Source organism: Bombina bombina, chromosome 10 (assembly GCF_027579735.1).
Source record: "Bombina bombina isolate aBomBom1 chromosome 10, aBomBom1.pri, whole genome shotgun sequence".
NCBI lineage: Eukaryota > Metazoa > Chordata > Amphibia > Anura > Bombinatoridae > Bombina > Bombina bombina.
The window spans coordinates 23683260-23696623 of NC_069508.1; the positions used below are offsets into that span (position 1 = coordinate 23683260).

A 13364-nucleotide genomic window follows, 5' to 3' on the forward strand; every position below is an offset into this window, starting at 1 on the left:
AAAAACGAAGCCAAGTAGTAGAAAAAAAACGGATCACTTTATTCCATTAAAAATGTATGTGAACATACAAAACATGGGGTTAAGCTTAGAGGCAAAGCTGGATCTGACCGGTTTTGGTCATATTGACCGTAATCATAGAACACCACCTGTTAGGGGGTGCTCCCTTTTAAGCTAAACACACTATGTTCTCAATGATTAAAAACAAATAGCCAAACAATTTAACCCTACGTAAACCTACTAGCATGTAGGATTTGCATATATACAAACTCATTACTTAAAGCAGTGATTTTTAAACTTTTTTGCCGTGGCCCACTTTTTTACATAAAAAAAAAAACCTGTGGCACACCACCATCCCAAAATTAAAAAAAAATAAATAAATCACACACTGTAGCCTAATACAGCATATATATATATATATATATATATATATATATATATATATATATATATATACATACATATACATATATACATATATATACATACATATACATACATATATATATATATATATATATATATATATATATATATATATATATATATATATATATATATATATATATATATACATACACACATACATACTGTATGTATTGTGCTGTTATGCTATGCCTCCTACAAACTACCCCTGCACTGGGAGTAAAAAACAAGCAAAGTTTAAAAAAATATGTTACACTGTTGTCAGTCTGCCGTGGCACACCTGAGGATCTCTCACGGCACACTGATTGAAAAACACTGGCTTAAAGGGACAGTAAACCTAAAAAATAATGTTATATAATTCTGCACATAGTGCAGAATTATATAACATTATTTTACTGCTATAGTTATAAAACCCTTTTTTCCCTTTTAATATTTAAAAAACATGCCGCTTTACAGACTGACTTTAGTCAGCGCATCGGGCCAGCTGTATAGTCACAGCCCGGCCCGACCGCGCCATAAGACTAAGTGCAGCTCGCTCCTGCTCTGTCTGACAGCAGGAGCAAGCTTCACTTAATGCTATGGCGCGGTCGGGCCGGGCTGTGACTATACAGCTGGCCCGATGCGCTGACTAAAAAAAACAGACCCGCTCAGCAGAGAGCGGGTCTGTAAAAGCGGCATGTTTTTTAAATATTAAAAGGGAAAAAAGGGTTTTATAACTATATCAGTAAAATAATGTTATATAATTCTGCACTATGTGCAGAATTATAACATTTTTAGGTTTACTGACACTTTAAAGTGCTTAGGTACAATTAGACAAGTCTGGTAATATATTGGACAATGTCATACAGTGGAAAAATTATATCACTAAAATATTCTATAACAGCAACAGGAGAGAATAATAAATATGTATTTAGTCATTCTTGATTATAGTGAAATTAACAGCAATGTAACTTGAGATAAAGAGAAATAATCTATGAAACACAGATAAATCCATAAGTATGCATACATGTATGAACACAAATTATGTACATAATAAATCCTATTAAAGATAATGATATATACCATAATAAATTCTTAAATTGCCATAGTAATATACTATGGGTCACCTATGGAAAAAAGTATCAGAGAATAGTATCTGGTGTTTTATTTGGTTAAGTTATAATTCCTAGAACTTAACCAATATTATTGGGGTTAACTGATGGATAACTCATATTATAGTGCATTATTATCTCATGTTACATTGCTGTAAATTTCACTATAATCAAGAATGACTAAATACATATTATATTTATTATTCTCTCCTGTTGCTGTTATAGCATATTTTAGTGATATAATTTTTAACTGTATGACATTGTCCAATATATTACCAGACTTATCTAATTATACCTAAGCACTTTAAGCAATGAGTTTGTATATATGCAAATCCTACATGCTAGTAGGTTTACACAGGGTTACATTTTTGGCTATTTGTTTTTAACCAATGAGAACAGTGTGTTTAGCTTAAAAAGGGAGAACCCCCTAACAGGTGTTATTTTAGGATTACGGTCAATATGACCGAAACCGGTCAGATTCAGCTTTGCCTCTAAACTTAACCCCATGTTTTTGTATGTTCACATACATTTTTAATGGAATAAAGTGATCCCTTTTTTCTACTACTTGGATTCGTTTTTGGTACTTTTTATTACATTTTACATTGGATAGTGGGGTATCCACACCGTTTTCCACGAAGCCTTCTTTAGTCTGTTGGGCTTTTTTAAGTATACATTTTTTCCACATTGGCCACATTGAATCCAATTGAGCACTAGTGACACACTCTACGCAGCAATATCGGATTCTGGATGTGTAGCAAATGCTGATACTAGTTGTCCGTGGGACGAAGCTGTTCTGATGCCTGTAAGGAGGTTGGTCGAGTGAGGGCCTGCAGCGATTGTGCCCTTGCCTCTACACATTGACAGCGGGAGCTGCACAGCGGACTCTGACGTCCTCAGAAAGCCGTTCTACCCCACGGATAGGCCGGATCTAACCACCAGGTACGCCACATTGCAGTGAGAAGGAGGAGAAGGGGAAACCGCCTCTGCGAGTACACTGCTCCAGGGCAATACACCGGCTTGTACCAGCCATACCTACCAGCTCTGTTTGACATACGGATATCGGTGAGTGCTAGTCTGATTGCTCTCGATTCGACTATTGATGTATGCTGTTGTGATGGATATTTGGGACTAATTGACTATACGGCTTTGGGTCAAATTAACTGACTTTATTTACAACCATCATTTGTGTATCTTGGTCCCAGAACTCACACAATTACACTTGTTAGTCTGCTTTCACGATTATGTACAGGCTTAGAAGTTACTCTCAGTGTGACTGTTTTCCACAACACAGCAGCATCATTTGGAATTTGGAAGTTGAAATAACTCCTGGACATATACATCATCACTTTCTTTCTCCTTGTTTTTTGATCAATTTTGATGATATAAAAAATGGCATCAAAGATAAAATGATTAGCATGTTGAAGCAAGCGAACAATGCTAGACAAAATCAGGATCCATTTCCTGTTGCGCTAAACTTGCCAACCAAAAAGTTGATGCAGCTGCAACATCAGCCATAGAAATGGCAGGCCTGAGAAGATGGCCAGAATATAAATAAGCTTTCCTTAGATAAGATTCAAGTTTCCTATCTAAAGGGTCCTTAAAGGAAGTACTATCTTCCATAGGGATAGTAGTATGTTTAGCAAGAGTAGAAATAGCCCCATCAACTTTGGGGATTTTTCCCCAAAACTCCAATCTAACTGCTGGCAAAGGATACAACTTTTTAAACCTAGAAGGAATAAAAGTACCAAGCCTATTCCATTCCTTTGAAATCATATCAGAAATAGCACCAGGAACTGGAAAAACCTCTGGAGTAACCACAGGAGGTTTATAAACAGAATTTAAACGTTTGCTAGTTTTAATATCAAGAGGACTAGTTTCCTCAATATCCAATGTAATCAACACTTCTTTTAACAAAGAACAAATATACTCCATTTTAAATAAATAAGTAGATTTGTCAGTGTCAATATCTGAGGAAGGATCTTCTGAATCAGATAGATCCTCATCAGGAGGATAATTCAGTATGTCGGTCATTTGAAATTTCATCAACTTTGAGAAGTTTTAAAAGACCTTTTACGTTTATTAAAAGGCGGGATGGCAGACAAAGCCTTATGAATCGCATCAGCAATAAAATCTTTTATATTCACAGGTATATCATGTACATTAGATGTTGAAAGAACAACAGGCATTGTACTATTACTGATGGACACATTCTCTGCATGTAAAAGCTTATCATGACAACTATTACATACCACAGCTGGAGATCTAATCTCCACAAATTTACAACAAATGCACTTAGCTTTGGTAGAACTGTTATCAGGCAGCAGGGTTACAACAGTGGTTTCTGAAACAGATTGAGACATCTTGCAAATGTAAGAGAAAAACAACAACAACAACATATAAAGCAAAATTATCAATTTCCTTATATGGCAGTTTCAGGAATGGGGAAAAATGCAAACAGCATAGCCTTCTGAAATAGAAAAAGGCAAGAGGCAGATAGGAATGGGGTTTGAAATAATGAAATTATTTGGCGCCAAGTATGACGCACAACGCAAACTGAACATTTTTTGGCGTCAACATCCGGAAATGACACACTTGCGTCATTGTAGACGCAACCTTGTGCAAGCAACTCAGCGTCAATTAAGATGCCGGAAATGACGAATATTCGTCATCGAACATACCTTCGCGCAAAAATATTTGCGCGCCAAAAATGACGCAATAAACTTTGGCATCTTGAGCCCTCGCAAGCCTAATTTTGCCGGTGAAATTTAATTAAAAAAGCAGTTAATTGAAAAAAGACTAGACCCCAGGTAAGAAAAATAGTTTCCTAAATATATTTTTTTCCCCCAAATATGAAACTGATGGTCTGCAAAAGGAAACATACATAAACCTGACTCATGCAAATATAAGTTAAGTACAATACATATATTTAGAACTTTATATTAATGCATAAAGTGCCAAACCATAGCTGAGAGTGTCTTAAGTAATGAAAACATACTTACCAAAAGACACCCATCCACATATAGCAGATAGCCAAACCAGTACTGAAACAGTTATCAGTAGAGGTAATGGAATATGAGAGTAGATCGTCTATCTGAATAAGGGAGGCAGGAGATGAATCTCTACTACCGATAACAGAGAACCTATGAAATAGATCTCCCGCAAGGAAAACCATTGCATTCAATAAGTGATACTCCCTTCACATCCCTCTGACATTCACTGTACTCTGAAAAGAATCAGGCTTCAAAATGCTGAGAAGCGCATATCAACGTAGAAACCTTAGCACAAACTTACTTCACCACCTCCATAGGAGGCAAAGTTTGTAAAAACTAAATTGTGGGTGTGGTGAGGGGTGTATTTATAGGCATTTTGAGGTTTGGGAAACTTTGCCCCTCCTGGTAGGATTGTATATACCATACGTCACTAGCTCATGGACTCTTGCCAATTACATGAAAGAAATTGTATGTTTTATCTGGGTCATGAGACCATTATTGGGTTTTAAGGGGCCTTTAAGAGGCTTTTCCTTTGGACTGTAAAATCATGCTAACTGTGCAAGTGAAAGGAGAAGTTTTAGAACATTATTATAGATACATAACATCCATATATAAAATATGACCAATGTATCTTTTACAGGCAAATAGGCTGAAATGACAGAAGTTAGTGGTTTGTGCAGAGATCTAAGCAGCTTGCGTTTTGTAGGCCCAGAAGCGTCCATTACACAGTAAAATGCACACAGGCTCTAATCCCATACCTGGTGCTGCAACTTGTAGAGGTGTCGTCGGAACACTGCGGCCACCTGACTCTTCTTCATGCGCGAGAAACAGAGGAGTTTCATACATACCTAAACCTAAGCACGCAACAATTTTATATTAAAAAGATCTTAACTGGAAAGACTTCCAAATACAAATCATGAGAAGGACCCACCTCCTTGCGATGCAAGCTGACCAAGGTCAGAGTGGCTAGAGCTAGCCTGCATGTCATCTGGGGGTCCAAATCGAAAGCGAGGAACTCCTGCAACCTGCGGTGAGCTAAACACAAAATGGTAAATATTACAGAACAATCTTTTTGTAAGCCTATATTTACTAAACTTCTAAAGCATAGATACAGAAGCCCAGAGAGGCCAAGCAGTTTTAATATTTTTAACTTGTTTTGTCGACATAAGCTGTTTTATTAAAAATTCTACAATCGAATGCTATTTACAGTTTTCGATTGTCCCTTTTGAATTCAAATGTTTATAATTAGATTGAATGTCCACATTCGAAATTTGAATTTAACATTCTATTTAACAAATACTATTCAGAAGTTCAATAGTTCATGTGGTAGGAAATCTAGTAAATTGATACATAGATACAAATATATCAATTTGAATGTTTCTATTTCGATCGAATATTGCATAATTCGAAAATTACATTTAAATAAAGCATTATAGAAATACTATTACAAATATATAAATTCGAATTTTTCTAATTCGAATATTGCATCATTTGATTATTACATTTAAAGAAAGTATTAGAAATACTATTATAAATATATAAAATTCGAATTTTTCGAAACAAATATTTTTGAATGTAATCGTAAAATTCAAAATCGAATGTTAGAATGTTATGTAAACATTCAAAATTCGATTCAAACGAACGTGTTAAAATTAGTTTCATTTTTCCAATATTGCGAAACATTCGCACATCCCTACTTCATATCTGTTATCCTAACACTTTAATGAAGCGCTTACACTTTAATGAAGTGAGAAATATACATGTAAGGACAGTTACACTTAAAAGAGAAGGAAAGAGAAACAATAGGAAAAGACAGAGAGAGAGGGTTCCAGGCTCCAAGTGTTTAAAGGGCAGCCAGGTAAGCACTTCATTAAAGTGTCTGGATAACAGATATGAAGTAGGGTTGGGCGAATGTTTCGCAACATTCGAAAAATGAAACTAATTTTAACACGTTCGAATTTCAAATGTTTACATAACATTCTAACATTCGATTTTCGAATGTTCGGTTTTGAATTCTACGATTACATTTGAATATATTTGTTTAGAAAAATTTGAATTTGCAATAGTATTTCTAATGCTTTCTTTAAATGTAATTTTCGAATTATGCAATATTCGATCGAAATAGAAACATTCAAATTGATATTTGTATCTATTATGTATCAAAATTTCGTATGTGGACATTCGGTCTAATGATAAACATTCAAATTCGAAAGTGACATTTGAAAAAACTGAATAGCATTCGATTATAGAATTTTTAAGAATATTCGTTCGTATCAACATTCGGATTTGTAATTTAAATTTCGGTAATAACATTCGTTCTAACAATCTAATTCGGAAATTTACACATTCGCCCATCCCTAATATGAAGGAAAGATTAAATGTCCCCAGACAGGCACAGAGTTCTGGCTGCTGGTAAGATTAGGTAGAAGGTTGCAGGCTGCTTTCCCTTTCAATCAGTTTGCTCCATCACTGACACTTCCTGAATTAAATCTAGTCAGGTAAATGTAACAATCTGAGTGTAAAAACAACCTTCATAAAACGGCTTATGTCGACAAAAGTTTAAAAAAAAAAAAATTAAAAATGGCCTCTCTGGGCTTCCGTACATAAACCCTTGTCTGTCAGAGCGCTGCAATATTTCTATTTAATGATAAACAGGTCTCCTAGTAAATTGACAATAAGTTGAGTCATAAAACACGTGTTTAAATGCCATAGTTCTAACTGCAGATTATCTACTCCACATTTCATTAACCCAGCAAGTCTGAAGCAGAACCGCTAGTGAAATACTGAGCTCTCTTGAATTTTTTTTTTTTTTATTTGCCGAGTACCACCATGTGTAAGCAATTTGAGTTATTACGCTGTCACACAAATTGCACTCACTGAATTGCTTCTGCAAAGCCATCTGTACGGTGAGGCACCACAAGGGTGGGTGTGCTGGGAACGGTTCTGTCTTCATCATCGAAAAAGCTTTGCTGGTAAAAACAAAAAAAAAAAACATACTGGTGTGAAATCTCTCTCTCTGTATATATATATCTCCAAATGCACCAATACTTAAACCGATACCTCCAATTCCTACCCATACGCCATCTTGTGGAATTTTTTTAAACTGCATGTTCCTATTTCATTTTAAGCTGGAGTGAAGACTTTACTAAAAATTGTTCACTTCTGTTCTACCAATACAAATTGCTGTTATTTGTATTTTTATATGTCAGAGCAGTGCTCCAAAAGATCCTTACTTGTGGGATTTCGCCTCCTGGTCAGCAGGAGGAGGCAAAGAGCACCACAGCAGAGCTGTATATATATATAGCTCCTCCCTTCCCTCCCACTCCAGTCATTCGACCGAAGTTAGGAAGAGAAAGGAAAAGCCAAGGTGCAGAGGTGACTTTAGTTTAACAAAATAAAAGACCTGTCATAAAAACATGCTGGGCCGTGGACTCATCATATCGTAAAAGAAACAAAATTTATCAGGTAAGAATAAACTTCCTTTTCTTTTACAAGATACGATGAGTCCACGGATTTCATCCTTACTTGTGGGATACAATACCAAAGCTAAAGTACACGGATGAAAAGGGACGGACAAGACAGGGAACCTAAACGGAAGGCACCACTGCTTGAAGAACTTTTCTCCCAAAAACAGCCTCAGACGAGGCAAAAGTATCAAATTTGTAAAATTTTGAAAAAAAAGTGTTGAGAAGACCAAGTTGCAGCTTTGCAAATCTGTTCAACCGAAGCATCCTTTTTGAATGCCCATTAGGAAGCCACAGCCCTAGTGGAATGAGCGGTAATTCGATCAGGAGGCTGCTGTCCAGCAGTCTCATATGCAAAACGGATGATACTCTTCAGCCAAAAGGAGAGAGAGGTAGCCGTAGCTTTCTGACCCCTACGCTTCCCAGAAAACACAACAAACAGGGAAGACGATTGCCGAAAATCCTTAGTTGCCTGTAAGTAAAACTTCAAAGCACGGACCACGTCCAAATTATGTAACAGCCGCTCCTTCTTAGAAGGATTAGGACACAAGGAAGGAACAACAATTTCCTGATTAATATTTTTATTTGAAACAACCTTAGGAAGAAAACCAGGTTTGGTACGCAACACCACCTTACCCGAATGAAAAATAAGATAAGGAGAATCACATTGTAATGCCGAAAGCTCAGATACTCTGCGAGCAGAAGAAGTAGCAACCAAAAATAAAAAACTTTCCAAGATAATAACTTAATATCTATGGAATGCATAGGTTCAAACGGAACCCCTTGAACTGTAAGAACTAAATTCAAACTCCAAGGAGGAGCAATTGGTCTAAACACAGGCCTGATTCTAGTCAGAGCCTGACAAAAAGATTGAACATCTGGAACATCTGCCAGACGCTTGTGTAACAAAATATATAAAGCAGAAATCTGTCCCTTTAAGGAACTTTCTGACAACCCCTTCTCCAATCCGTCTTGGAGAAAAGACAAAATCCTGGGAATCCTAACCCTACTCCATGAGTAGCCCTTGGATTCGCACCAATAAAGATATTTACGCCATATCTTATGGTAAATTTTTCTAGTAACAGGCTTTTGTGCCTGAATCAAGGTATCTATGACCGAATCAGAAAACCCTCGCTTACATAAAATCAAGTGTTCAATCTCCAAGCAGTTAGCTGTAGAGAAACTAGATTCGGATGAAGGAAGAGCCCCTGAATGAGAAGGCCTTTCCTCAATGGAAGCTTCCGCGGTGGCTGAAATGACATGTCCACCAGGTCGGCATACCAAGCCCTGCGAGGCCCCGCAGGAGTGATAAGGATCACAGATGTCCTCTCCTGTTTGACTCTAGCAATCACCCTAGGAAGGCAAAAGGAGGGAACACATAAGCTAGGCTGAAAGACCAAGGTACTGTCAAGGCATCTATCAGCACGGCCCGGAGATCCCTGGACCCGTATGTCGGAAGCTTGGCATTTAGACGAGACAGCATAAGTTCCAACTCCGGCTTGCCCCATCTGAGGATCAAGATGGCAAATACCTTGGAATGAAGTTACCATTCTCCCGGATGAAAAGACTGTCCGCTCAGAAAATCCGCCTCCCAGTTTTCCACACCTGGGATGTGGATCGCCGACAGATAACAAAGGCGAGTCTCCGTCCACTGAAAAATCTTGGATACTTCTGTCATCGCTAAGGAACTCCTTGTTCCTCCCAGATGATTGATGTAAACTACAGTCAGAATGTTGTCCGACTGGAATCTGATGAACTTGGCAGAAACCAACTGATGCCAAGCCTGAAGCGCATTGAATATTGCCCTCAACTCCAGGATATAAATGGGAAGTAGAGACTCTGCTCGAGTCCATACTTTCTGGGCCCTCAGGGAGTTCCAGACTGCTCCCCATCCCAACAGGCTGGCACCCGTTGTCACCATCACCCATGAGGGTCTGCGGAAGCATGTCCCCTGGGATAGATGATCCAGCGACAACCACGACAGAAGAGAGACCCTTGTCTCCTGAGCTAGCTCCAAATGAGGAGACATATTTGTATAATCTCCATTCAACTGTCGGAACATGTTCAGCTGTAGGGGTCTGAGATGAAACCGAGCAAACGGAACGATGTCCATTTAAAACAAACAGCTTGTGAGTGCCGATTCAAGGAACAGTAGCTGGATTCAAACCACAAATCCTCTGCTCGCAAGGCAGTTCAGCTAGCCATAATGTTACCAATGCTGGCTCCACGTACTGAGCCACTGACAGCCGAGAATTGGACTGCTCGGCATGTGTTCAGAATCTTTAATCTTCTGACCTTCGTCAAAAAAAGATTATCATAGATAAAGAGTCGATTAAAGGACCCAAGAAGGGAACCCATGTCTGCAGAACTAGTGAACTCTTTTCCAGATTTACCTTCCACCCATGAGTCCTCAGGAAGGATAGAACAATGTTGGCAAGAGACTTTGCCAGTTGATAAGACGCAATGCCCCACAGTCTTAGAACCGCCAACAGAGACCCCAGAACCTTTGTGAAAATTCTGGGTGCTGTGGCCATACCGAAAGGAAGAGCCACAAACTGAAAATGTTTGTCCAGAAGGCAAACCTCAGGAACTTGTGATGATCTCTGTGGATAGGAACATGAAGATATGCATCCTTTAGATCCACGGTAGTCATAAATTGACCCCCCTGGATCAATGGAAGAAAGGTAGAATAGTTTCCAATTTGAAAAATGGAGCTCTAAGAAACTTGTTTAGAGTCTTGAGATCTAAGATAGGTCTGAAAGTTCCCTCTTCTTTGGGAACTACAAACAGATTTGAATAAAAACCCTGTCCCTGAATTGGAACGTAAGAATGCCTCTCTTTATCTGGTCTACAGACAATGGAGAAAGAAGAAAACTTCCTCTGGAAAACATAATTTATGCTTACCTGATAAATTTATTTCTCTTGTAGTGTATCCAGTCCACGGATCATCCATTACTTATGGAATATATTCTCCTTCCCAACAGGAAGCTGCAAGAGTCCACCCACAGCAAAGCTGCTATATAGCTCCTCCCCTAACTGCCATATTCAGTCATTCGACCGAAAACATGCAGAGAAAGGAAAAACCATAGGGTGCAGTGGTGACTGTAGTTCAAATGAAAAAATTACCTGCCTTAAAGTGACAGGGCGGGCCGTGGACTGGATACACTACAAGAGAAATAAATTTATCAGGTAAGCATAAATTATGTTTTCTCTTGTTAAGTGTATCCAGTCCACGGATCATCCATTACTTATGGAATACCAAAGCTAAAGTACACGGATGATGGGAGGGACAAGGCAGGTACTTAAACGGAAGTTACCACTGCCTGTAAAAAACCCTTTCTCCCAAAAATAGCCTCGAAGAAGCAAGGTATCAAATTTGTTAAATTTGAAAAGTATGAAGCGCAGACCAAGACTCCGTCTTGTAAATCTGTTCAACAGAAGCCACATTTAAAAAAGGCCCAAGTGAAAACCACAGCTCTAGTAGAATGAGCTGTAATCCCTTCAGGAGGCTGCTGTCCAGCAGTCTCATAAGCTAAATGAATTATGCTTTTTAACCAAAAAAGACAGAGAGGCTGCTGAAGTCTTTTGACCTCTCCTCTGTCCAGAATAGACAACAAACAAGGTGAACGTTTGATGAAAACTGTAGTAGCTTGTAAGAAAAACTTTAAAGCACAAACCACGTCCAATATTGTGTAATAGACGTTCCTTCTTTGAGGAAGGATTAGGATACAAGCATGGAACAACTATCTCTTGAGTGATGTACTTGTTAGATACCACCTTAGGAAAAAACCCAGGTTGGTACGCAGGACTACCTTATCCGTACGAAGGACCAGATAAGGAGAAACACATTGTAACACAGATAACTTGGAGACTCTACGAGTCGAGGAATTAGCTACCCAAAAGGAACTTTCCAAGATAAAGATTGATATCTATGGAACAAAAAAGGTTCAAACGGAACTTCTTGAAGAACCTTAAGAATCAGGTTTAAGCTCCATGGCGGAGCAACAGTTTTAAACACAGGCTTGGATCTAACCAAAGCCTGACCAAATGCCTGAACGTCTAGAATACCTGCCAGACGCTTGTGCAAAAAAAAGAGTAAAAATCTGTCCCCTTTTAAGGAATTAGCTGACAACCCTTTTCTCAAAAACATCTTGGAGAAAAGATAATATCCTGGGAATCCAGACTTTACTCCATGAGTAACCCTTGGATTCATAACAATCAGATATTTACACCATATCTATGTTCAATTTTCCTAGAGACAGGCTTTCATGTCTGTATTAAGGTATCAATGACTGACTCGGAGAAGCCATGCTTTGATAACATCAAGCGTTCAGTCTCCAGGCAGTCCATCTCAGATTGATTCTATTTAGATGGTTGAAAGGACCCTGAGGTAGAGGGACCTGTCTCAGAAGCAGAGACTGTGATGGAAAGGATGACATGTCCACCAGATCTGCATACCAGGTCCTGCGTGGCTACGCAGGCGCTGTCAAAAACACCAAAGCCCTCTCCTGCTTGGTCTTGACCTCCGGAGGAAATCCTACTCCCCCGGAAGAAAAGTCTGACGACTTAGAAAATCCACCTCCCAGTTCTCAACACCTGGGATATGGATAGCTGATAGACAAGAGTGAGTCTCTGTCCAGTGAATTATTGTAAGACTTCTAACATCGCTAGGGAACTTCTGTTCCCCCTTGATGGCTGATGTAAGCCACAGTCGTGTATATTGTCCGACTGAGTATGATGTACCTCAGAGTTGCTAACTGAGGCCAAGTCTGAAGAGCATGGAATATCACTCCCAGAATAGTTATTAGAAGGAGGGTCTCCTCCTAAGTCCACTATCCCTGAGCCTTCAGGGAGTTCCAGACTGCATCCCAACCTAAAAGGCTGGCATCTATTGTAACAATTGTCCCATCTGACCTGCGGAAGGTCATACCCTTGGACAGATGGACCCGACATAGTCACCAGAGAAGAGAATCTCTGGTCTCTTGGTCCAGGTTTAACAGGGGGACAAATCTGTGTAATCCCCGTTCCTCTGACTGAGCATGCATAGTTGCAGCGGTCTGAAATGTAGACGTGCAAACGGTACTATGTCCCTTGCCGCTACCATTAAGCCGATTTCATTCATGTACTGAGCCACCGAAGGGCGCGGATGGGATGAAAAAACACGGCAGAAATTTAGAAACTTTGACAACCTGGACTCCGTCAGGTAAATTTTCATTTCTACAGAATCTATCAGAGTCCCTAGGAGGGAAACCCTTGAGATTGGGGATAGAGAACTCTTTCCATGTTCACTTTCCACCCATGTGATCTCAGAAATGCCAGTACTACGTCCGTATGAGACTGGGCAATTTGGATGTTTGACGCCTGTATCAGGATGTCGTCTAAATAAGGGGCCACTT

General features: G+C 39.0%; 1 protein-coding gene across 1 annotated transcript in view; it reads right to left on the reverse strand.

Moving 5' to 3' along the window:
- TPR (translocated promoter region, nuclear basket protein) overlaps window positions 1-13364 on the reverse strand; it is a 116166-nt gene that overhangs the window by 22118 nt on the left and 80684 nt on the right. Inside the window, 3 exon segments of the mRNA XM_053693859.1 lie at window positions 5263-5358; window positions 5436-5539; window positions 7382-7473. Of these exon segments, the coding sequence (XP_053549834.1) occupies window positions 5263-5358; window positions 5436-5539; window positions 7382-7473 (292 nt within the window).